Source organism: Ischnura elegans, chromosome 10, assembly GCF_921293095.1.
Source record: "Ischnura elegans chromosome 10, ioIscEleg1.1, whole genome shotgun sequence".
NCBI classification, from domain to species: Eukaryota; Metazoa; Arthropoda; class Insecta; order Odonata; family Coenagrionidae; genus Ischnura; species Ischnura elegans.
This window is the reverse complement of record NC_060255.1, coordinates 18,285,752-18,312,373: the sequence shown is the minus strand read 5'-3', so window position 1 is coordinate 18,312,373 and position 26,622 is coordinate 18,285,752. Positions and strand designations below refer to the sequence as shown.

At 40.3% G+C, this 26,622-nt stretch overlaps 1 protein-coding gene across 2 annotated transcripts in view; it reads right to left on the bottom strand.

Moving 5' to 3' along the window:
• Positions 1-26,622, bottom strand: part of LOC124166644 — a 54,026-nt gene that overhangs the window by 8,108 nt on the left and 19,296 nt on the right. The window contains exons 9-16 of one of the 2 annotated variants that reach the window (XM_046544260.1): positions 25,678-25,839; positions 21,184-21,372; positions 20,119-20,282; positions 19,243-19,375; positions 14,233-14,322; positions 13,847-13,974; positions 3,498-3,704; positions 2,350-2,602 (exon numbers count right to left, since the gene is read on the bottom strand). In XM_046544260.1, the coding sequence (XP_046400216.1) occupies positions 2,350-2,602; positions 3,498-3,704; positions 13,847-13,974; positions 14,233-14,322; positions 19,243-19,375; positions 20,119-20,282; positions 21,184-21,372; positions 25,678-25,839 (1,326 nt within the window). The remainder of the gene's footprint in view (positions 1-2,349; positions 2,603-3,497; positions 3,705-13,846; positions 13,975-14,232; positions 14,323-19,242; positions 19,376-20,118; positions 20,283-21,183; positions 21,373-25,677; positions 25,840-26,622) is intronic. The other variant, XM_046544261.1, reaches the window with a different exon arrangement.

The window sequence follows — 26,622 nt, the reverse complement described above, 5'->3', positions numbered from 1 at the left end:
TCCCCTTCCATGCTTACTTAACGTTCTCCCCTCTAACACAGTTTTTATCATCCCTTCGCGCTTAGTACTAGCTTCATCCAGGCCTTCTCATCCCTTATAGACAATTAAGTGGCCCAGAAAGCCAAAGGTCTGTGATTCGATTCCTTGCACAAGGGAATTTTTTCTAATGGAAATGAAAAAGCAGGAGCAATTTCCACAATTTTACATTTATTAATACTACCGGTTTCGCTTTTCAGTATCATCAGGTACAAAAATATCAAGTGCGCTACGCTTGAATAGGAAAGGCAGGCGCACTTGATATTTTTGTACCTGATGATGCTGAAAAGCGAAACCAGTAGTATTAATAAATGTAAAATTGTGGAAATTGCCCCTGCTTTTTCATTTTCATTATGTCACGTTTCCACTCCATCTCGCCTGAAACCTCAGACGGAATTTTTTCTCATAGCAATTAATGACAATTACCGTATATCTCCGAATATAGTCCCCCCCTGAATATAGTCCCCCCCCCCCCCAATTTTGAGACCTCAGTTTTGGGAAAAATTTTAAAATGTAAAGGAAGGCAATTTTTCTGTGGTTAGCAAGTTAAGATTCTAGATTCAATAAAAACTATTATTTTCTGTGAAGATTGAGAACAAATCTGTTCACATATTTTCCATCACAACAAAATAACTATACCTAAAACATGTTGTGATCCATTGCATGTATCAGTAATTTATAGTTCCTTAACCAGATGTAATGAAGAAATGAGAAATTTTTTTACGTATCCAAAACGTATTTTTACGTATTTTTTAAACCTTCACAAATTATTAATATTTTTGATTTCCAAATGACTACAGACAATGTCAATATATAAGCTTTAACTTAAAGCCCATAAACAGTATTGCATTTGGCCCTGAAACTTCCTTAAATCCAGTGTAACACACCCATCAAGTCATCACAAATCCAAGTGACCTGAAGAATTTAGGAAATCTAAATAAAATTGTGTTAAATAAATTATAAATATTATAAAAATATTGCTATCAAATGCCTGCTAAGCAAAACAATTAAACTACAGGACTTACAAATATCAAAGTAATAAAATTAAGAAATAAACTTTTTCCAACAAACATTAAAACTGAAAAAAAATTATATCAATTTTCAATGCCTCGTCGCGAATCATTGCATAAGTTACACAAAGAGCTTCTGCTCTGCATTTGCGCACAAATTCGACGATACTTTCCTCTAATTCTTTGAATCTGCCGCATCGAGACCCCCGAAATGACTTCCGCGATGTATTAGCGCTTTGCTAGCGCTGTAAATACTATGATTTACGGCGTATTCTGCAATGGCTATTTTTAAATTGGCATCGAAACTCCGTCTTTGAAGGCCTCTAATCTGCGGCAGGATTGATCCTCATCTTTCTACTTGATCCATCACCTCACTGTTGAACGTAAAATTATTTTTAATAAAGAAAATATCGTGGAAATAATTGCGAAACGTTATGCGACGTAATTTATCGATCCTATTTACCCTGACGAATTGAAGATATTCCTCAATAAATTGATTACACTTTCGATGCTGAGTCGCTGTATTTCGATCAAATGCAGTAATGCCGGCGCTTCTGGTTTAAAGTCGTCGATTATTGCGCCTTTTCAGAAACAAATGCATCACCTATTGCGCATTCTTGTCCTCCGAAGGCGGTAAAGGCAGTGATTGTAAACACGAACCGCACGGGCACATGGACGTATAGTAGCTACGGACGCAATGAAATGCTAAATCGTCACGAAAGGTTCACTTTATCTGTTTATTTTTCGCAATTATTTAAATCGTGTAGTTATTAAATGAGCGACGGGTACATATACTATTGATTCAATTCTAGTGTTCGATTAATGTAATGATAGTGTGTGTTTAGTTTTCATTTTAATTATTTACTGTTTTGCGTCATTAAGTGATCAGTGTCGATTGAATTATTCTAACAATACTTTTCCAAGAAAAATTAGCGGCTACCCGATGGATTCCGTGAAAACGCATATTCGATATGCTATTTGAATCGGAATAATCGTATCTGTACAACATTTGTGGTAAAAATTGTCTTAATTTCCGGTAAAACGTGGCAGTATTTACTAATATCTCCAATTATAATCCTCATAAATATACTCAAATAGAAAGACTACGAGAACATTAGCCATTATGCCGTTATTTATTACTTTATGGTCACCTTTAGTATGCTAAATTGGATTACACTCGATTATAGTCCCCCCCCCTTACTTTTCCGCGGCCATTTTTGGAAAAAAAGGGGGGACTATATTCGGAGATATACGGTATTTGCATTTGAATCTATTATTAACAAAATTTAAGAATTATGCCTACCTCTATACGCTCTTCACAAAACAAATCCTCCCTTGCAAATCCAGATGAAGTGACTTTGAAAATGGCAGAAAGAGCATGTATTTTTCTGTAACTCTTTTCAATGGGAATGTCACGAATCGCCATCACCTCTTCAACAGTTCCAAAATCAATGCCAGCAACCAGCCAGTGCGCATCACCAACATCTAGCACAATTGAGCGTACCCAACAACTCAGCTTAGGGCTAAATGCAGCCACCAAATCTCCAACTACTGGGCTGAAATATTCAAAATATGATTTGTAAACTGACAATATAATTATCAATGATCAGAGACATGCAAAACAAGGAGTTATTTTAAGGTCAAAAGTGGTACATATTAGTTTTTTGCAAAAGTGATGTTGTTTTACCCAGACATTGGGGTTATTATAATGATAACATAAAGGATGCTAAAGAAGTGTCACCCTAGCAGTAGGCCCACCTATTAGCACAGTATACATACCATTGAAAAGGGTAAAGTTAAGCGAAAAAAAAACCTACATAATAGACTTAATCCAAATTATTTACTGTTAGACAAAAAAACAAATGAGAAAATAAATCACCATCCCCAAAGTTTATTTGAAATAAAAGGGGATTGAATCCTATTTGGTAAAGCCAATTAATTCCACCATGAATAGTTTACATGCATGTTTTACTTTTTTGCTCTAAAGGTTTGAGTGATAAAAAATCAAATGGATTACAAGTTTTTTCTTTCAGATAACTATAAGAAGTAGAGAAAAAAATCACTAGAAAGATAAAAGGGTGTGAATATATTACATACTTGAAACAAATATGAAAGGACAATTGGAAGGTACCAGCCACCATGGGAGATTGAGAATTAACTATTTACGGCAAATCATTAAGGAAGCTAGCATTAATTGATAATGAAGGAAGGAAGCAAATAGCATCTAAAAATGGCATGGAGAGTAGCAGAAAACCTTGGATTTATGATAGCTAAACATGGTGACAAGGCATAAAAAACACAAACTATTTTAATACAAGTGACTTCACAAAAATATTGCTTGCATCACAATAACATCATGCAATACCTTGTAACATAAGAATAATAACAACATGCAATACCTTAGCACAGGGAGAAACTCAACAAATGGGAATGACAAACCATAAAACTTACTTGCATACAGCTCCAGCACCTTCCTCTGAGTAATCACTTTGTATATCCACCAGAATGCTCTCCAGTTCCTCAGCAATGCTTTCAAAGCCAATAGCTACAACTGCCTCATCATTGTAACCTTCCTCACTAAGCTCAATTCTCAGGACGGTGCAAGAAGCCTCATCCCCTTCACTCAATAGACACAAGACAGAGGATGGCCACTGGGATCTGTCAAGAGGAAATATTAAATTAATCAAGGCAAGCTGTTCAACACCTTGAAGAAAATATCCACAAAAGTAAAGAGTCAAATTTATTGTCACCAAAATCATAACAAATAAATAGCAAACAATTTGCAAATGAATTTTATAAGAGAAGAACAAGATAAAAAGGACAAAAGGCTAACAGATATCAAATCCAGATATCAAATCCAGGCATCCAATAAACAGATCCATGATTATTATTACTACTGAGCATTCTACCAGTTAAGGTAGGTTTTGAAATTTGCCAGCTCTGGGCACCTCCCCTTCCATCATGGACTTTCCCCTCCAATTCACAACAATGTCTTTTCCCTTTCATTCCATCGGCAAATCCTACTTTCTTCCTCTCCCTCTTACATGGTTTTCAACATCCCCTCCTTCCTTCATACTCGCTCCATCCAAACCTACTGCCTCCTCCATATTCATCAAGTAGCACCCTCTGCTCATACAACATATTTAGCGCTTCATTGTTCCTCTTCTGCTCCATCCACCTTTTCCATTTTCCTCCACACCCACCCACATTTCAAAAGCTTCTACTCTTTCTCATCCTCCTCAGTATCCATATTCCTGCACCATAAAGTGCTATGTATACTCCAGATCAGATCCTTTTCTCCACACATGTGGGGGCGAAGGATAAGTGATCCTAGGGCAGGCTAGCGGGCCCTCGGGCTTGCTGCCTGCCAAGACCGTCATGCGTGGTGTAGAGCCACATCCTCCACGAGGTGCCCCTGGTTTTCGCAGAACATGACGGATCTAGACCTGGCTGGTCGATAAACTGCTCCCTTCACTACGGTGGGCCCCTGCGCCAAGGTGACCACGTGAGGTGGGGTGGAGGGTGAGAAGTCTCTAGCAGGGGCGACTCAGGAAACCAGGCGACCTCCGGTTTTATTTAGCCTTACTCATACATGCGGGGCTCTGTATGGGCAGGACCTTTATTTCCCTAGCTACTCGTGGGATTTTCATGGATATCAAACAAAAATCTAAAACCTCATCGGAGGCTGCCGCAAGGCGGTCTCTGTCTCTATCTGGGCAGGAGGAGGAGGCCCTGTTGATGAGCCCCTGTGGGGATCGAGACGGGAGCAACTCAACCGCCCTGACAAAAGGGGGCCCTTCGGGGATCCCCACCAAAGTTGGCCCTACTTCCAACCCCTCGGGGGAGGAGGAGGGCTTATTATCAGACTCCTCGGAGTCAACACTGAAAGAGATGCCTCATACTCCCATGACAGTGGAGTCCGACTCCGGTGCTTCCACCTTAGGGAGTGTGGCCTCTGACATGAGAAGGCTCTTCACAGAGAGCAAGATTTCCGCCAAGAGGAATAAGAGGTTGCGGAAGAGGGAGAGGCAAAGGGCTGCTAAGGCTGCCGGAGGATCTGCGCCCCCCCCTGCGAAAGGGTGTACTGCTGGGGACAATGTACCCAGCAGGGGCCCCGAGCGGGGTGTGGTTGGTGCGGAGACCCCGAAGGCCGCGGCAAAACGGAGCCGAACCCCTGGCGACACTCCTTCCGGCGAGGCGAGAGACAATAAGAGGGTTAAACCCTCATATGCTGAGGTCACCAAGGACCTCAAGAGGATGGCCATCGTTCCTCATAACTACCCGACAGGGGTGGTGACGGAGGAATGGATTGCGGAGATCGAGGGGCGACTGGAAAAACTCTGGGACGCTGTCCCAGAGGTCCAGGAGCTCCCGATTTTTATGGGCACCAGGCTCATCAATGGTGCCATGGAGGTTGCCTGCTGCAACGATCTATCAGCGTCGTGGCTGGTGACCGCCACGGAACAGATGGGACCTGTAGAAGGGATCGTCTGTAAATGTGTTGAGGCGGACACCCTCATAAAGAGGAGGAGACTGATGGTCTGGGTCCCAGGACACAGCAGGCCAGAGGTCAAGCCTCTTCAAGAGCGACTTAAACGCGTCAATCCTGGGCTCAACATCAGCCTTTGGAGGACGTATGACAGGCAGGTGCTTGCAAAGGGCACCCGATTCATTTTGGGTGTCGATGAGCCATCTGCCAACATCATATCGGGCCCCAACTTTCAAAGGCATATCGGCCTTAGCAAAGTTGAGGTTGCTTTCCTGGGGACTGCAGGGGGGACGGATAAACCGAAACCCCCTGATGAAGAAGCTGCCTCAACCAGCAAGGAGGGAGTGGAGAAATAGTCATGGCAGGCATCACTATGCTCCAGGCCAATCTCCAACACTCCAAGGCCGCCTCAGGGGTCCTGCAAAGGATCCTTTATGAAGGTAAGGTCAATGTTGCTCTGATCCAAGAACCATGGGCTTTCCAAGGTAGGGTCAGAGGCTTGAGTACAACATCTGGTAAAATGTTTCATTGTACCAATGCTGATAGACCAAGGACATGTGTCTTTGTTAATGGGTTGAGAGCCATGCTCTTACCACAATTTACCTCCAGGGACCAGACGGCAGTCCTGCTGACTCTGGGGACTGGTGCCAACATGAGGAGGATTGTTACCTGTTCCTCCTACCTACCATATGACTCTCCGGAGCTGCCGCCGACTGCGGAGTTGGAGAGGTTGGTAAGTTATTGCAGATCTAATGGTCTAGAATTACTAGTGGGGTGTGATGCTACAGTAAACTCTTGATTTTACGAAGTCAGTGGGACCGGAATATTGGCACTTCGTAAAATCGAGTTTTGTAAATTCAAACCTTTTTCATAAGTCACGAAAAAAATGTTCGCTTTTGTTTCTTCCGCCGTTTTTTGTCTTTAGTGGTCTTATTTAAATGTTTTCGGTGGTTATTCTCGGTATAATTCATAGAAAAGGCTTTTTGCTATCGATTTATGATGTGAAAAATCGTTAAATAATTATACCACTATAAAATTCCCATTTCTTTTTCATGCTTCAACATCAACGATCGCTAAAGAAATTCCCGACCAGTTTAGAAAACGTAATCAAATAATGAATTGCAATGTTTATTATAAGAATTAACAGTAATAAATTTGTGGTTAGGAGCCAATAGCTACTATTAAGTATGCAAAAGATAGATATTTGTTTCTGACACCCACGGAATTTTAGCGGCAGCCGGCCTAACCACCATTTACGTCGCCCTCTATCGCTCAGTGACGAGAAAAAAAAGAAAAACAAGGGTCTTAGCCCGTTTCCAAAATAACCTTCGTAAGTTAATATTTCGAGTTACTTCGTATTTTCAGCAGAATGTGCTCTATTTTCACTGAGATTCAATTACGATCATAAATAACGTAGGATGTGATTATCTTCTGGCGAATATTTGAAGTAAATTCTGTTTGAGTTCTCCGTCCGACTACTGTGTTCCATCATCTTCGCAGACGTTGCCATAAAAGACTTAATTCTTCATCAGGACTGTATTCTTCATACCGGGTGTGAGGTGACCTGTTCATATAGTATGTTTCTCTCCTTTTATGCCGACAGGAGCAAGGTTCCAACCGGTAAACGACAGGAGAAACATCTTACAGTATCGGAGAAATATAGATAGAAACGTTATTATCCACATTGATTGTTTTCCTACAAGAGACGTTTTATCATTTCTCAACGTGGTTAAGTATTGGTTCGCTAGCGTGAATTCCCAAAAAATGACACGCAAAAACCTGTACCGTCACCTCATTTAGTTTTCGTGTTCCTTTCTCCGCCGTATTGAAAGCTAGGCAAAGGATCATTGACATAGAGAAAAGATTTTCTTAGTTTTAGCACTAAAAAATAGTCGCGCCATAATCGTAAATAAATATAGTGTGGAAAGAGCAAAGAAATTAATTTCAATTGAAAAGTCAGCTGAGAAGAAGAGAGACAATTATTAGCGCGGCACCATTTTCCCGATAGTGGAAGATACTTCTTCCGCCTCTCTCCGGTTAATAACTTCCCCCCGTTGCAGGTAAAGATGAACCATGCCCTTCTCCACAATCGGGGAACGTTCCCAGTGGGTGGGGTGAATAAGAGTGGGATGGGGATTGCCTGAGGGAAGAAGTGTGGTCAGCACAAGGACTGGTGAAGGGGGCAGGACAAAGAAGGGTGGGGAAATGGCCTTCAGCTCTGCCTCAGTCTACTTTTGGGGGCCGTATTTTTTTGCGACGCACACAAGCTCAGTCTCCTTAGGGAGGGAGTGAATGGGAAATGCTGGGGAAGGAGGGGTTTGGGATGCGTAAGGTGGGTGTCAGCAAGATCAGCCAAAGGTGGCGAGAGGGATGGGACGGCTTTGGAAAGACAGAACCCCAGCATGGGAGAACGGGGAAGCGCGTGAGAAGAAAGTTCATGGTTAGACTTGGAAGTGCGTCTTCATTACGAGAAGCCTGAAATATAAATTGGCGGTAAATAGAGCCCAGTACTTAAGATATTTAAGTTGTTCATTCACAAAGGCCAATATATACACGAAAAGATATTATGGCGCGGATTGCATGTATCAACGTCCATTTCGGGATGTTATTAATTTCTGTTCCCATTTATAAAAGTAGCAAATAGATTTGAAAGAATGATAATCATGAATAAAAATATCTAAATCGATATCCAAACGCACATGAGCAAAATAGATGAATGTATACATACCGATCCATCGCAAGTAATACCGCTCAAGCTTCTTCCGGTATAGGACTTTAAAATCCTGGATAATGCCTTGGTCCAAGGGCTGGGACTTGCTGGTCGAGTTCGGGGGTAAAAAGAGGACTCGAACATTAGCCAATTTTAGATCTTCCACGTATTTATGAACGGTGGCATTATCCATTATTAAAACAAATTTGCTGTTCTCTCCAGCAATTTTTCTCTGTTGACGTATAACCGTTTGCTGGAAAATTTCTCGGGTCATCCAGCTGTTTTTATTTGCATGGTAAAAAACGGGGAGGGTTTCCAATTTTACATGTTTTAAGCACCGTGGCCTTTCAAATTTCCCAATGACAACGGGCTTATTTTTTCCGTGCCCGTTTGGTTGACGCACAGCCCCACAGTAACACGCACTTTACTCTTTTTCCCCCCATGGCACCTTTGCCCTTTGAAACCCAGGGTTGCGTCAGGTAATGCATTAAAAAATAGCCCAGTTTCAGGGGCCAGCGAGGGTGAGCTCATCGAGGAAAGGGTCCCGGATTAGGGACCCTTCGAAGTGCTTCGGCGAAAAGTAGTCAAGTAGTCTTCGAAGTACGTTCACAGCAGTGCAAAGGGTTAATTAGGGGTGTACGAAATACTCCGCGCGACCTTCCTGACATGTTAAACTACGAATTATTGTCGATGCTATGTTTACGAACAGGCACGTAAATAGGGGCATAATGTCAGCCGCGATATTTTAACTGAACTCCTACTCCCCCTAAATTCCCAGTGAGGTTTTTGGCGACCCATTTCTCTCCAAAGTTGCATTATCATTTACGGTTTCGCACTTTTGATGGACCACAGTTGGAAGCGCTGATTTTTTAGCTACTTACGCCGGCGTAACTAGTTTTGTTGACAAATTTTTCGCCGTAGTTCGTATAAACGAATGCCATTTGCTCCTAGGGACCGAGCCGAGGTTCGTAAATTCAAAACATTTCGTATAATCGAAACTTCGTATAATCAAATAGCGCCATGTATTTAGCATAGGCTTTTCACCGGGACCGCAATATCACTTCGTATAATCGAAAACTTCGTAAAATCCTGCTTCGTAAAATCAAGAGTTTACTGTAACTCACATCATTTTGTGTGGGGGAGCAGTGACTCCAACGATAGAGGCAGAGCCCTAGTGGAATACCTCATGACAACTAACCTCCAGGTGCTCAACAGGGGCTCCTCACCCACATTCTCAAACAGTTTGAGGGAGGAGGTGCTAGACATTACTTTTTGCACCAATACACTGGTAAGCTCAGTGGGTGAATGGAGAGTATCCAACGAGGTCTCACTGTCAGACCACAGGCATATTCTCTTCACACTTATGCTCGCCGCTGAAAAGCGAACCACATACCGGAATCCTAGGAGCACGAACTGGGTAATGTACCGAGACTATTTAAGGGATAGCCTGTCACAGACTATTCCTAACAAATTCAACAAAGTGGAGGAGATTGATGCTGCTGCGGAACATCTGCAGAAGTGCATCATCACCTCTTACGAGATCAGCTGCCCGTTAAGAACCAGGAAAGAGAGTGGTAATCCACCCTGGTGGGGAGCAGAGTTAGAAAGTCTCCGAAAGGAGACAAGAAAACTCTTTAATAAAGCAAAGAGAACCAGGTTGCCGCAAGATTGGGAAACCTTTAAGGACACCCAACGTAGGTACAAATCAGCGATCAAAAGCTCAAAAAAGAAGTCTTGGAGGCGCTTTTGCGAGAATGTGGAGTCAGTTCCACAACTCTCAAGATTTCATAAAATCATTGCAAAAGACCCGGAAGCCGGAGTAGGGTCTCTTTTGCTTCCCTCGGGAGAATATACGTCTTCTGACAAGGAAGCATTAAAACTTCTGTTGGAGACTCACTTTCCAGGCTCCAAAGAGTCGGAGGAGATGCAACAATGGAAGCCTCCCACCCGTCCGGCTGTGACGGACTGGAGACTGGCCTCCAGCATCGTTAAATATGAAGTAACTAGATGGGCTATAATGAGTTTTAGCCCTTACAAATCGGCCGGCGAAGATGGAATTTTCCCGGCACTTTTACAAGAGGGACAGGAGCTGGTATTACTCCCCATGGTAAGGATATTCCGCTCCTGTCTTGCATATGGGTATATCCCAAAGAAGTGGAGAGCTACCAAAGTTGTCTTTATCCCAAAACCAGGGAAGACGGACTACACTTTGGCCAGCTCATTTAGGGGCATTAGCCTAATGTCTTTCCTGCTGAAAACGCTGGAGAAGATAGTTGACAGATATATCAGAGATGGTCCCCTTAGGGACCATCCTCTGCATCCGCATCAGCACGCCTACCAGAAGGGCAGGTCTGTGGAAACTGCACTCCACAACCTAGTCTGTAGGATAGAGAACGTACTGGAACATGGTTTGTATGGGTTTGGAACGTTTCTAGATATAGAAGGAGCCTTCAACAATACATCCTTTGAACAAATCTGCCTGGCAGCGGACAGGCATGGAATCCATACACACATTGTGAGATGGATCAGATACATGCTTGAGCAAAGAACTGTTACCGCCCGTCTTGGAGGGAGCTCGCTGACGGTGACTGTGACAAGTGGGTGTCCACAGGGTGGGGTGTTGTCCCCATTACTATGGAATATGGTAGTCGACAGTCTGCTGTCAAACCTCCACAATACCGGTGTATTCACACAAGGATACGCTGATGATATCGTGATCTTGGTTTCAGGCAGACTCCTAGACACAGTATGTGAGCTTTTGCAGAAAGCCCTGGACAAAACAGCCCAGTGGTGTTCCGAAACAGGACTCTCTGTTAATCCAGAGAAGACCAATCTTGTTCTCTTCACTAAGAAAAGGAAGAGAGAGGGATTCACTTCCCCCTACCTCTTGGGAAAGAGACTAACACCATCCTCATCGGTCAAATATCTTGGAGTCACTCTAGATTCCAAGCTCAACTGGAGAGAGCACATGGATAGCAAACTCAAAAAAGCATGTGCCTCATTATGGACATGTAGAAGAGCCCTTGGTAAATCATGGGGCCTTCAACCCAGAGCCATTAGCTGGCTATACAATGTAGTGGTGAAACCTAGTTTCCTCCACTGCTCAATTGTATGGTGGAAAAAGACCAAACAAATTACTGTTAGGAACAAGCTTAACCACCTACAAAGAATGGCCTGTATGGGCATTACAGGAGCAATGAGAACGACTCCAACCTTGGCGATGGAAACTCTGCTGAACCTCCCCCCACTTCATGTGGAAGTAGAGGTTCATGCAAGAGCCACGTTATACAGATTGAGAAATCTAGGTATGTGGTACGACAGAGGAAATTTCTCTGGACACAGACAACTGTGGACGGGACTGAGGGAGTCTAGCACCATTTTTGAGATGGGGTCGGATTCCATGATGGCGACGTTCAATTCTTCACCGCCTCTTTTTAAAACCCATTTCCCAAACAGGGAATGCTGGGCAAAAGAAGAGGGGAAAGCCCTTCATAATGGAGCCCAAGTGTGGTTCACTGATGGCTCCATGAAAGAAGGGAAAGCAGGGACAGGCGTTTACAGCCAATCCCCCCCTAGGAGCATACATGTTCCCCTAGGAAGATATGCCACAGTGTTTCAGGCAGAAATTTTTGCTATCCTAACCTGTGTGCACGCTATTGAGGAGACAGGTCTCTACAAGAGACCAATCCATATATGCACTGACAGTCAGGCTGCTCTAAAAGCCCTGAACTCACCTTGGTGCAGATCTAAACTATTGGCTGAATGCTACAAGGCTCTCAATATTCTGAGCAGCCGCTGCAAAATAGAACTTTTCTGGGTACCGGGACATTCAGGTATCACCGGAAACGAGAAGGCAGATGAACTGGCAAAGGCCGGCGCTGAACAGAATCCAATTGGCCCAGAACCAATTGTGCCAGTTGCCCCATCATTTGGGATGGCTGCAATTAAAGTGTGGGGAGCAACCCAACACCTAAAGATCTGGCGGGAAACACCGGGTTTACGTCAGGCAAAAACCCTTATAGGAGAGATCTCTCCTAGACTCGAGAGAAGACTTCTTCTTATGAACAGAAGTCAAGTGCGGACGGTAGTAGGCCTGCTTACGGGTCACTATCACGTAATGAGACATATGCACCTGCTGGGGATAACAGACTCAGATAGGTGTAGATGGTGTGAGATGGAAGAGGAAACAACAACTCATCTAATATGCGAGTGTCCCGCAATCATGAGGACTCGATATAGACACCTGGGCTCACCTTTTATAGAGCCCAAGGAAGTAAGAGATCTTCCCATTGGGGACCTTTTGTCCTTCGTTAAGGACATTGGCCTCTATGGATGATCCATTATCGGTGGTTAGCACAATGGACCTATAGGTCTAAGTGCCCTGGGAGCTGATCCCCCACCGCATAAACTAATCTAATCTAATCTAATCCACACATGTGAGGTTGGACCCTAGATTTCCAACCATCCCCGTACACCCCAAAAAAATTTGTTGGAATCTAAAGATTTTTAAATTTTGTACCAACCCTTTACACACAACCTCACCCAAATGCTGTACCACCATTTCACACCATAGAAGAACAATAAAGAAGGACACGGGGTCACCCACCCAAGAGAAGAGGATCATCTGGACGAGGACTCCAACCGGACACCCACAACACGAAAGAAGACGGTGAAGACGAGTGTGGTGCCCTCACCCACCCTGGAACCTTTCTTTCCCCCCCCTCCCTGCTCCTCTTCCGAAACCCTAGAAAACCACCCTTTCACCCACAACCCTCAATATTCCCATTTCTCGACACACAAATCCCATCCACCACCTCACCCCCTCCCTTCAAGCACCAAGAGATATATAAGGAGGAATTCTTACGACTTATGTTACATTTGATAATGTTGTTTGTAGCAACGAAACGCATAGTGTCAAAAATAAAACAGTGGAAATATTGCAATGTCCAACCTTACTTATATACTCCAGATCAGACTATTCATTTGCCTTTTCTTTTGAATCCTATGCAGAGTTTCCATCATTAGCTCTTTCCTATTCATGAACATCTCCTTCACTCACTTAATTCTCTTGAGTCAAACTGCTGTACTTGTTATCTTCAAAAAGGCTTCCCAAAAAGTTGAACTTACGCACCTAGTCATGTTTGTGACCACCTACAATGACATCTTGAGCCTCACATTTCCTGCTTCCAATACTTTAAAAACTGCATAACAATGATCTTCTTGAGATTAATCTTCATGGATAGAAAGTAAACGAATAAACTGAATAACAATCTGCCGATCATGAATTTTCATGGGTGCCAGAGGAAAATGGTTGCTTTTCCAACCGCTTATTCCACCAAAACTACCCTCACAAACAGCTGAATGGCTCAATGTGATGAACCAATCAGCAAATAACTCAACTCCATTGTGGGACCTTCCAGATCACCACTCAGTATTCCACCCATCAAGACTACTACCCCTAACGCAACCACTCTTCTTGCTATGTACACTTTGCAAGAATTTAGGTTATTTTTGCAGTTACTGAATATTCCTGAAGTGATCCTATCTTAATCACATTTTTAACTCCACTTAAACTAATAACAAGCTAACAAACATAATTACCCATCTGTAGTGCTAGGTTCTCCATCTTCTTTTTTTTCAGGAGTCGCTGGAGATAGCTTCATTGGAACTGTAACTTCTTGAGCATAGAGAATTCCTTTCAATTGAACATTTGTCACACTATCCTGATTCTGAAAAAATGAGGATGAAAAATGAGCAGCTAAAAAACTTTCCCAAATAAAAATTGGTTATTTTGAAAAATTGTTACTAAACTATGGACTGATAATAAGTATATTTCTCAAAACCACAAAGGGGGTTACAAAAGAAATAACATTTTTTATTGTCATGAATGGGTTTCAAAAATTTGCCTCATTCTGATGAATTTACTGGCCAACAGAAAGGGCACTTCAAAATCCTTTTTTCAACAAAAAAATAGAATTAGATTTTACCGTTCCCTTTGCCTTCATGAAGTGAACAGTTCCAGCTTTGCAGTTCGAGTACTCAGCTGGAGTCCTTGGGTCTAGCTTAACGCGAATAGCCTGTGAATATAAAAATTTCAAGTATAAATACATAATGTAGAAAATTGTGTAAGAGATGCACCTTTTTTCCCCAGAAATTGCAGCCAATAATGGGGGTGCGTCTCTTACACAAATTTCTTTTCTTCCCCCCCCCCCCAGTCACAAGTCCAAATGGGAACTGAGTGGCCTAAGTTTTCAGAGTGTGTCAGTCAACTAAAACAATTGGTCAAAAACAAGCAGGAGGCAGGGGAGTTTTTCCCTTGGCGACTTATTTTTACAATGCTCCTGTTTGAGTCTCTTACTCTTAAACATTGCGCCGCCACGTCGGTACATCAGAGGAGAACATGGAAAAGATGGCGTGAGGTTTATCACTCTGGAGGGTGCGCCATGCATATCCTACATAGCCAAGGTATTTTAAAGACACTTTTTCCAAAAAAGGATTTTACTATAACACTAAGTCTGGCAAATCCATCCTGTACTTCAGAATGGAAAGGACACTAGCACAGCACATGGCATTCGATTATTTTGAAGGAAAAGTAATCAAGGTAGTAGAAATGAAATTCATAATTGAATCAAACAGAAAGTGGGATTGTAAAATTCAGAAAACTGTTTCCGAGCTGAATTTGGAAATGGGAAATACAGTTGAGGACCTCAAATCCGGAAAGCTTGGGACCAAAGGGTTTCTGCATTTCTGGTCTTCAGCATGCAGAAAAAGTGGTACACTTTTCTTGAGAATTTTAATTCAATAAAACCATAAGTCATCAAATAGTTCGTCAAATCACGACCCTTGCTTCCGCAGCATAAACTTTAGGTACTTAATACTGGATGAGAACAAGCAATAAACACATCTTTTACTTCACGCTCAATATCTTTCGCTGATAGCATTTGCTAGCAGACATTGCGATATCTATTGATACCTTACTTAGTCAGACAGTAAATCTGTGCAAATGCTTCTATTATTTTATAAATTAATTAACGTAAAAAACCCTAGGATGGGCAGTATCACAGAACACACAATATAAAGATTAAAAACTCACATTTTCACAGGTTTACCTAACTCCGAGGAAGGTGGTAATGCCACCGAAAACTCAGTTATCAATGTGATTTTTTAATCTTTATCTTGTGTGTTCAGTGATACTGCCCATCCTAGGGTTTTTTACGTTATTTACCTCGCCGAGGAACATTTCTAAGTGTTCATAAATTAATTAATTTATAAAAGTGTTCAGGCTCTTGTGATTGATATTTGAGATCCCCACACGTCCCTGACTAGGTTGTTAGCGTGTGTTCATAGGGAGTGCTAACTTCTTACTTGTCCCAGAACAAGGCTCGTAGAGTGGTGCCACGAGGTGGCAAATCAAAACACTATGCAGAGGAATTTTCATACATTACAGATTTCAAGTTTTCCAGGTTTCTAGATACCGAATTTGAGGTTCTCAACTGTATTAATTTTTTTCCAGTTTTGAAGACTTTTGCTCTCAGATTTTTTTGTTAACACTTTCGCTGCGGCGGACGCACCGGTGCGTCCTGTGCAAACTATTATGCTGAGCGGAGGACGCACCCGTGCGTCCTGCTTCGACCCTTTTTCAAAGGCCCATAGAATCAGCCGAGAACGTCTTGGGCGCTCCAAATTACCTCTCGCTGCTCTATTACATTCCGTACTATTCAGTGTTGGCCGTCGTTTCTAGGAATCACCTTTCATTATTTAGGTAAATACCTTTTCATCTTTTTTCTATTTTTTCGTAATTTTTATGATATTTTAATTTTTCTGACCTAAATTGTCTCGGAACCGGAGATAAATGGGTCTCGTATGCATTATAAACTCTTCTAAATATTATTTATGTCCAATAAAGTTTTATATTCAGTGTATCCGAATATGTGGAAATGTGTCGATATATCCGAAGATTGCAAAAATATGTGAACACATTGGTTTGGACAATTGTCATGGCTGCTTCTTTTGTACATAAAAGATATAACGTTTAGCTATAATAAATCCTTTGAAAAAGTAATACGCGTGATTGAGCCAGTTTCGATGCCAGAATTTTCTATACATGTCCCTTTATCGTGCATAACGTGGAAAAAGTTAGCTCTAAGAAATTATCACCATAAGGCATATCGAGGGACATTATGTAGTACCATTCGATAATAATGAATTATAATCCATTGCACTCTTCTTTTATTATTCCATATAGCCTATTGATTATGTAAACATGCCATTATGTTGCCGAATTTTGCTGAAATATAATGAAAAATTTTGTTGAACATTCAATCACTTGTTCCACAAAACCCCGAAACACAATATTATAAACAAGTGTCTCGTTATATTATGGTTCAATCGCAAAGGCTATGTACTTTGTTAAACTGACAGATAGGTATATAATTACCACTCTGCGTATACATTACACACGGAACTGAAATCGACCACCATTTCAAGATAAAATATTTTACACAGGATCCATTAAGCATTGACCTTGAGAATGAAATTCAATGCCGGTATGACGGAAATGTCACACCGGGAATTCCAAGACGATCACGATAATGTGTGAAATAAAAGGGTAATATTTCGTCTTATTTCATGCGGATATCGTTTCGTATGGCCTATAAAAACTAAGTCATCGAGGCATTCCTTTCACTCTCATCCCTCCACGCCCTCTGGCCGAAATATCATTGCAAGTACGACGCTGCCACAGGAAAGTACTAGGTGCTCGGGGCCTTCGGAATAGATTGATATGCTCGATTTTCGGAGATATCTATCCTCTGAAGTATCATCGGAGGTGTCAACGGTTACCTGAATATCTTGATTTTTTCCCATTACATTAGATGGCTGAGGAGCCAGTGGCATCAACGTCTGGTTCAGCGGGAACGCGATGAAAAAAGAGATGAATATCCTTAGAGAATTTTGAAGAAAAAGACTAATTAAGAGTTTATGGATATCCTTATGCAGTTTGATGAGGAGATGGACAGCAAGGAAGATAATGCATCCCAAGAAGGAATTCCAGAGGAGTCGTCCAAAGAGAGTCAGGAAGAAAACGCCCATGCTTCTTCATCAAAACTGTTCCGAAAGCACTCAAATAACTTCGATTTATGGTACAAAGATGAACTCCAAGTAACAGATATCCCTTTTACTGGCACCTCAGGACAAAAATTAAATGTTCCCAGCGGGAATCCTTACGACTTACGACTCATTGCCAATGATGTTTTTTGAGTTGCAACAGAAACGAATATCAATGCTGAATATGTGGTTCGAAATAATACTTCTCCAAATTCGAATATCGTCTTGGAATAAGTCTTGAGTCGAAGATAATTGGAAACTTTTTTGACCTTCTATTTCCGATGGGTTTTATTTCTCTTAGTAGATTATAATATTATTGGAAAAAATCTGAAATACATTATCTCCCTGTTTTTTCCATATACATGTCTCGAGATAGCTTTTGAAAATATTCCGCGCTATGCACTAAGATAGAAATGTGGTTTAATGCGAACACTTACCCAGTGATCCATTTTACAATATACTACCCTTGCATGATACATTCTATGCAAGTATGAGTGAATTGTACTACGTGGAAAGGGCTGTGAGTCTAGACGAATCCATGGTTCTATGGAGTTGACGTTATCCACAGTTACTATTAAAACAAGTCATTCCTTACAAACGTCACAAATATGAAATAAAATTTTACATGATCACTGAACCACGCGGTTTGGATTTGGATTGCTTGATATATTGTGGCACCGAGGGTAAAAAAGTGGGGGGAGCATGGAACGCAGAGAAAGTCACTCATAAATTGTTGGCAAATTTAAAAAATAAGGGGCACGCTGTGTACAGGGATAACTTTTACGAACCTTTTCCATTGTCTGCAAAAACATGCTGTACAGAGAAAACATACTGTACAGTCATTCTGATAATGAAGAGATGTGAAGATGATTTCCTCCGAGTATGGACACGATTTTGCGGGCAGGCGGGGAAGGGTTTCAACTAAGCCCAGTATGGTGGACGATTACAATAAACATTTTGGAGGCAAAGACAAGACCGATCAATTGTTGTCATATTATCTTTACGAAACAAAAACTCGCCGTTGGTACCTAAAGCTGAGAATATACTTAACTCAGATAATAATGATTCATTCTTTCATTCTATACCAAAGATTTAGTGGGAAACGTGTAAATTTGTTAGAATACCGCGATGAATTAATAAACTATACTATAAACATTGCTAAATGTCCAACCTGAGGTAATGCCTTCAATGAGTTCCCCTAAACATGGTCACTCACCACATAATTTGGAAATGAAAAGAAAAGGAAGAAAGAAGTGCCGAGTATGAGCCAAAAATAGAGTGAGGAAATATGTTAGCACTTACGATCCAGGTCGCCCGTAAAAACACGGTTTTATGCTTTAGGATATTTTCTAACATCTTATATTTATTGCTGACTTAAATAGCACTCTTCATTCTAGTGTTTTTTTCAGGATGATTCTTGAAAGTTATCCCAAAACCATGAGTAAATTATCAGTTTGTAATTATTTTACGAGAAAATTATATTTTCATTAAAAAAATTATCATTTTCGAATACTCCAAAATTTTAAAACATCTATTTATTTGGAAAATCAGTCGAATAATAAGAACGTTAGATGAGAATTAAGGGAGATAAAAATATTTGTGTAGCGGGTTGCATAACGCATGTGACACGGGTTGCATAGCTTTGGCAATGCTGTGAGCGGCAGACGCACCGGTGCGTCCATCGTTTTACTTGTTTAAAACAATCATAGGATTTTTATTATTATTTTTTACGGTACCCATAGAGACATATTTACTTGGTTATGCAGAAAAACCACTGCCGCTCACAGCGATATTTTTCATCAAAATGGCCAGCAGCGAAAGTGTTAAAGATTTGAACAGTCAATTGGAAAGCAAAAAAAAATTGGTCTCTCATCCTTTCAGACTGGACTTACTTGGGCATAAAAATTTTTTGCTATTGGAGGCAGATCATCCAATTGCTCAGCTTTTGCAGAGATGACTTTCCCGAAATCAATTAGGGCTATCATGAATTCTGTTTCCTTTGTTGACATAATTCTGCCGCGATACCTGAAACCATAAAAACAAAGTTGAGGAAAAAGAGAAGGGTAGAAAATGGAGTACCCTTCTAAAACCACCATCAAATTTCTTTAAAAGAAGAGCAAAAATGAAAAAACAAATACAACTCAAACCTGTCAAATTTGAAAATTTTAGTGTTAAACAAATGATATGGTATGGTTTTTGGAGGAGGCGACCGACAGCTGAGGTCATTTTCGCCATGAGGGAAGGGTGTGGAAGGACGGGTGAAGAGAAACCTGGCATTGGCATTAGCCTGCTCTTTACGAAAGGCACCAAGGGGACCATGGCTTAACGTCCCATCAGACGGACAGAGTGTTGCGCTTGAAATGTCCTCCACACGACATTCAAGCAGGGATCGGGCAGTCCCTGAAAATCCTCTGCCACTCCCGGGATTTGAACCCGGACCCACAGGGTGGGAAGCCAATACTCAAGCAACCACACCAGCCCGATCCCCACAAATGATATTTCAGCACAACCGAGGTTCTTGAGGAATCTTTCTCAATGAGAAATGTTTGATTTTGTACATACAACTTAATGTGTACTTAAATTGTCCAATACTTTACACTGTAAAGCCCTGGGATCAATAAAAGTTGTTGATATTATTATTATAACAACATGTCAATCAAAACTACAATAACTTGGGAATTTCTAGATTAGATACAAACAAGTCAGGAGTTTCAAATTATAAACAATATTTTTTCATTCAAAATAAAAGCTCGTCAATTGACACTCACCACACATCACCATCACGGACACAACAATATTCCCCCAAATCTGCCTCGAAGACAGACTGAGAGGTCTTCTTATTTCTCAAAAGTTTCTCTATCGTATGGAGCTCTTCTTTGTCAAAAGGCTGCACCCAATACTCCCCAGGCTTTACCAATGACAAGATCTCAACCTGAGAATAAATAACATTAAACTCCATCACTTTCAAATGTTTTAATGATAAATTAAGAGTCAAAGTTGAAGAAACTGTGAACACAAAGCACTCAAATAGGTAAACAAACTAAGTTCAAACAATTTCACAATTCACTTTAACTCTCAAATTTCTCAATTTTAACGGCAGATTCACATCTCCCAACAAAATACCATGTCCAACTCAGCAGGTCGTACGAAATGAGTTTGAGGTGGAATACTTGACGATGGGAGAACGTCCCTTAACACAAATTAAAATACCAATGAATCCTGGACATAATCACTGGCAACGATGGGTTGAAATAAGTGATGATACTTCTACTACATTATATAAATACTGAATTCCAGTATCTGCTCAAATTTGCAACATTACAATCATTAACTAATATCAAAACTTTTCTCATTACATTTAGAAGAAATTTCTGATGATGGTGATTATCCATCTAGATCAAGTATTAGGTAATCCATTGTTATACAGCTAAAATAAAATTTCCATACACAGTGAAATTTCTCACTAACAGACAGTACTGGTCCAGGCTAATTTATCTTTGAGTATGAGCTATCCGTAAGGTAAGTATGAGGTGCCCACAGAACACTAGTCAGAAAAGTTTGAAAGTAATATAGATCCCTCAGGGTACATTTCAAGGTACTAAAGTGTTTCAATTGACAAAAACCAATGTTTTAGGACCAACCTAAAGTAGGCAGCACATTCACAAAAACAAAGTAAAAGCCAGTATCCACCAAAGTTAAATATTCCTAAAATATTATGTGAAAAGAGCAGTACATATATTTCTCTTGAATATCACACATTACAGGTGCTTTATTGCATGTGGTATTCCAGTATTGGATAATTCAAGATTCATGTCACCACTTCAATTAATTACCTGTAAAAACGATTCAGTAGGCAGTTTCTTCTGCTGTGTACACAGGTCATAGATTGCAATTTCCGTTTCAGGATCATCAGAAAACAAGTTCCATCGAGCAGGTTTTGTCACAGTTTCATTTTTATTTTGTGTTTCCTGGTTAACACCCTTCTTAACCTCTTGAATCTCAATACCTGCAGGCACAGGCACCTAATGTGACACAAGGATAAAAAAGTCAAGAACACATAAAATGACGTTCGATGTCTCAAAAAAACTCTTATACAGGGTTGGCATAAAAAGTAACCAGACTGAGCTTGTGACGCACAGGTAAAGCGTGCACAAACCGGTTGTTGGTGCTATAGTTGTGGTGGGGGATCGAGGGAAGGGTAGTGGGCCCAAGTCAGTTACCTGCAGACGCTTGGAGGGTTAGCATCGTCCGAGAGCACAGTGCGTGTTCAGTAACCTCGTCAGAGTGAAAATGAAGCATACTATCAAGCAACGTGTTAACATCAAATTTTGTGTCAATCTCAAGAAAATGCATACAGAAACTCTTCAAATGATCAATGAGGTTTACAGTGAGGATACTGTATCCAGAACTCAAGTCTTCCAGAGACACCATAATTTCAGAGAAGGCCGTGATGACATCCACGACGAACAGTATGCCGGACATCCATCATCCAGACACACGGATCCAAATGTTCAAAAAGTGCGTGATGTGTAGAACAATGACCATCGTCTGAGCATCGGAACAATCGCAGAAGAGGTAGGAATTGATAAGATGACCGTTCACGATGTTGTTAAGAACAATCTAGGCATGAGGAAGATCTGTGCGAAGCTGCGACAATGCGCTGTCGCACACCTGCCTGCTTGTCACCAAGGAATTGGCGAAACACTAAAGGGCGACGTTGCCCCAGACTCCCTACAGCCTGGATATGTCACCACCAGACTTCTTTCTATTCACCAAGTTCAAGAAAGTACTGAAGGGGACGTAGTTCACGACTCTGGTAGACGTTCAACTCGCGACAACGTGGGCTCTAGATGCCTCACAGGCTGTCGATTTCCAGGGGGCGTTTGAGCACTGGAAAATACGGTACCAAAGGGTTATCGACTCCGATGGGGGCTACTTTGAAGATTTTTAGAGGAGAAGTGTAGAAATTTTGCCGATAAATATGTTTCCTGAGCTCAGTCCGGTTACTTTTTATACAAAACCTGTAGTAAAAAAATTTGTGACCATGCAGGAGAGATAATACAACTGATGAGCCAGGATAGAACACTAAATCCATCCCACCAACAACAGATGAACAGCTAAGTACATCACTATACATTGAACACTTGATTTTTTTCAGCTACATATTTGTTAAAAAAAAAAACTCATGACCCAACTATTTCCTCAACCTATTGTTTCTTTGACTCCAACATATAATCTACCCATCACATTGGGTGGATAAGTTTTTTTTGTAATGTAAAGTGTGTTTCTTGATATTCATCTGAAAAGTACAAAATTGCAATTCTATCTGCAACAGTAGTAGTAACAGTTAACACAATAGTGTGCATGTAAGAGCAATGGGCTTTTCCATCTGTTCCCCAACCATTAAAAATTCTGTGTCACTCATCGAAAAGTAAATTATATAGAAAGAATCTATGGAATTTAAAACCAGAATCAGGAAATATTTTAAGTTTATTGGTGTTGAATTAAATTGAAGTCATTGTTAGTACACCACAGCTTAAAATTACTACAAAATCCCACTGAAAAGAAAATGTCAAAATAAAAAATTAGAATATAATCATTTATTGCCATCTGTTTACTAGATGAGGAAATTACTCTTATTACCTACTTTCCACACAGAATAAGAGGAACTAAAATATTATTATAATTCTATTACAATTGAAGAACTTGAAGTAAATATACATTACTGAATGATAAAAAATTCATGCATAATAATAAAATAATAATTTAATATAATATGTATAATAATAATGTAAACAATATCTCTCATTTCTCAAAAAGGTTTACTTCAAGTATGATGACTATATAACTGATAATAACTATTGGATAAAAACTAGAAACATCTATTTGACATAATATTTTTAAGCAGGAATATACATAAGTTTTTTAAGTTAAGGAATTCAAGTTACCACCAAATTCATTAATTAAATGAAATACAAGGTGTCATCAAAAAGAGATCAGACTGATTTTATAACTTTTTCATTTCAACGGATACAGCCTAATCAAACTTGTCACCTCAATGTACATGCATTGGTTCACGACACAGCTTCACCAATGTTTCTTCCAGCTCACAAACCCTGCCTGGTAAGCCGCATTAGGAATCCTCTTCAGGTACGCCGTCGAATAGAGTCGAATCGGTGCCCTTCCAAGGTTGACTTTAACTTTGGAAACAAAAAGAAGTCTAATGGAGCCATGTCTGGAGAGTAGGGTGGCTGCAGGATCATGGAAGTTTTGGTTTTGGCTAGGGATGGACGGATCCAGGATTTTTTTCGGATCCGGATTCTGATCGGATCCTTGATTTTCGGAGCCGGATCTTTCGCATCGGATATTTTCAGATCCAAATTCATTTTCAAATTCCTGATGCTGAGATTCCCCCGATGATTGTTCAATCTCTTGGGAAGAGTCACACCATGTGCCAGTCGTATTTCACCTGTTTTATTTACCACGGCTGAAATTCTCCTATGTAACCTCTGCAAGAGCTTTCAAACAAAATGGTTCATGAATCGCATGCGACGGCACATTTGAAGATAGAGTCGGAACTCTTTCCACCCTGATGGGACGTTGCATTCACTGAAGCTATTATTTAAAATTTCGGATCCAGATCCGATGACTTCCGCAACTTAGGATCCGATGTATCCAAATATCCGCGGATACATATTTGGATCCTAAGTATCCGATCCGACCATCCCTAGTTTTGGCAAAAAATCAGTCACGATCAGCGCATGAGCCGGCCTGTTATCATGGTGGAAACACAATCATGAGGGACGAATTTTGATGCGATGCGCATCATGCCCAAAATGTATATTAAAATTGTTTGACAGGATCCAAAACTAATATTCACTTCTCTGGCTACCTCCCTAACAATTGAACTGTAATTTGCCCGCACTAAACCGTTCACCAATTTGACATGATTGAGGTCTGTCAAAGAGGAAGGCCGCCCCGAATCGCGAATCGATTTCGCGAATCTTCATTTGTCGAGGTTCTGACTGATTCAAAATGAGTGATCCTCTCAAAAAAACTTGTTTCGACTCATAGCTTCATAAAAAAAAGTCTTATTGAATAATTCAAAATGTCCCTGTAGCACTTTTGCCAAGTTTGAAAAAAAAATTTCACGCACACACGCTGTTCCTTCGTTGCTGCCGTTGCACGTGGCGACAAACACGTTAAGACACGTACCACTGCTGCTAAGGAACGACTTGACAAAAACAAATGCAACACCTCTCGTTATAGACATCAGATACGCTGTAAGATGTCGCACTTTGTTTAGTTTCGATCCGTTGAACGGTTTGCTCAGAATAAAATCAGTCCTGTCTTCCTTTGACCACACCTTGTACTTATTTTGTACTAAAAGAAGACGCGAACAAAATGCTTCATTTTATTTGCCAAGAATTAATAATAATAGAATAGAACACTTATTTAAATACTAAAAAACCTTAAAATTCTCCATCATAAGATAAAAATACATAATTGAGATCTATAATAGTACTTCTTAAGTCCTTAACCCTTAGCATTTGGAAAAAGGCAGCCCATATACCAGTATTCCAATCAGAAATTTTTAAATATGTACCTTGAATGGAAAATTGTAATGGTCGAGTGTCACTCAACATGTAACTTGGTAGCGAGCAAGGCAATGTTGAGGGTCACTTGGCACTTGAGTCACTTGAGGCCACAAAAAGTAGAGCTCTATGGGATTTATAACATCAATGCCAAAAATTTGGAAGCATACCTTAACTGATAACAATGATGAAATAATTTTCTGTTTTCCAAGCACAGTCATTACCATAATCTGAGTCTTGAAATTCATTTATTTTTGGCAGAATAATCCATCCCAGCTGAACATTAAGCTTTTAAGAATGCCAATCACTAGATTCCCCCAGCATATAAATTTGATTATCCATTAACATCATTACTTTCAAAAGATATTAGATTAATAGAGAACTTCTACCATCATTAGGCAAAAGGTAGCATACCTTCATTGATACCAAAGTTACTATTTCCTTTGAAATTTCAAATCATAATTATAATCATTATCATTGCAATGAACAATGCCAAAATCTAATTTCCTGAATCACTTTCTAAGGGTAATAAATTGGAACAGGTTTTGGATTTTAGGCTCAACACTTCTAGAGTAAATTTAAAATATAGCTCCAAAGAAAAAACTGCTGATAATGGACTTGGAAAACCATTATTCCACCAATTAACATCTCAGCTTAAAGCATAATTCTAAATATAATTACACACCTTACAAAATGCATGAATCTAATTAAAACCTTCATACATTTGCATACCTTAATTGATAATAATGATGGGATTTCTTTTGAACTTTCAGCCACACCATTACTGTCAATCTTTGTAGTTTGAGTGACGTCATGGGCAGACTTGCTTACACCACTTAGGAAAGTTGACAACTGAGCTGATGCCGTTACGCCTGGACAAGTATTTTTCCCACCCTAAGGCAATATCATAAAAAAAAATATTTTTCTTAGCTCAGTTAATTAATGAACTCCTTTAAACCCATCATCATACATTCATTTTTATAGACAAAATCATAGAGGCAATTTTAGTTTGTTGTCATAAATCAACCATGGCCAAGAGGTAAGAACAATTGGTAGCTAACCAGAAGTTTCTGAGTTCAAATCCCGAAAGAAGTCTTGGGACATTCCCAAACATGAGAAAACTTTAAGTGCTTCATCAGGGTTTACAGTACAGTAAACTCTCCTTTTTACGAAGTTCACAAGACAAAAAAACCAGAGGTTTGCAATAACAAACTTCATGAGAGCGTATCTATCAGGAATCATCACAAAAAAAATATCTTACCAAAATTCCTGGTCTCTTAAATCTCCCATACTTATTGTGGTGCTGCAAAATAGCTTCAGAGTCATGTATAGGATATGCGCATTTAAATTATGAACAAATACAGTAAATCTTTGATAAACGAACGAGACCGTGTTCATAAATTGATAAAACTGAGCATGGCAATAAGGCAGGTACGAGTAACTTTGTGGTTATCCTACAGAATGCAACATTGCATTACAATTTTGTGTTAACACGTTGCGTACCGAGGCTTTTAAATTCCTAGGAACGCCGAAATTGGAAATATGTGCCTAATAGGGCGTAATGCCTTTGATTTAAACATGGTTAAAAAAGCTAATGTTTAGAATATAACTTTACCCAATAAAACATTATGATGCATCAATTCATTATGAATAACGAACAACAACTGAAAACGTACT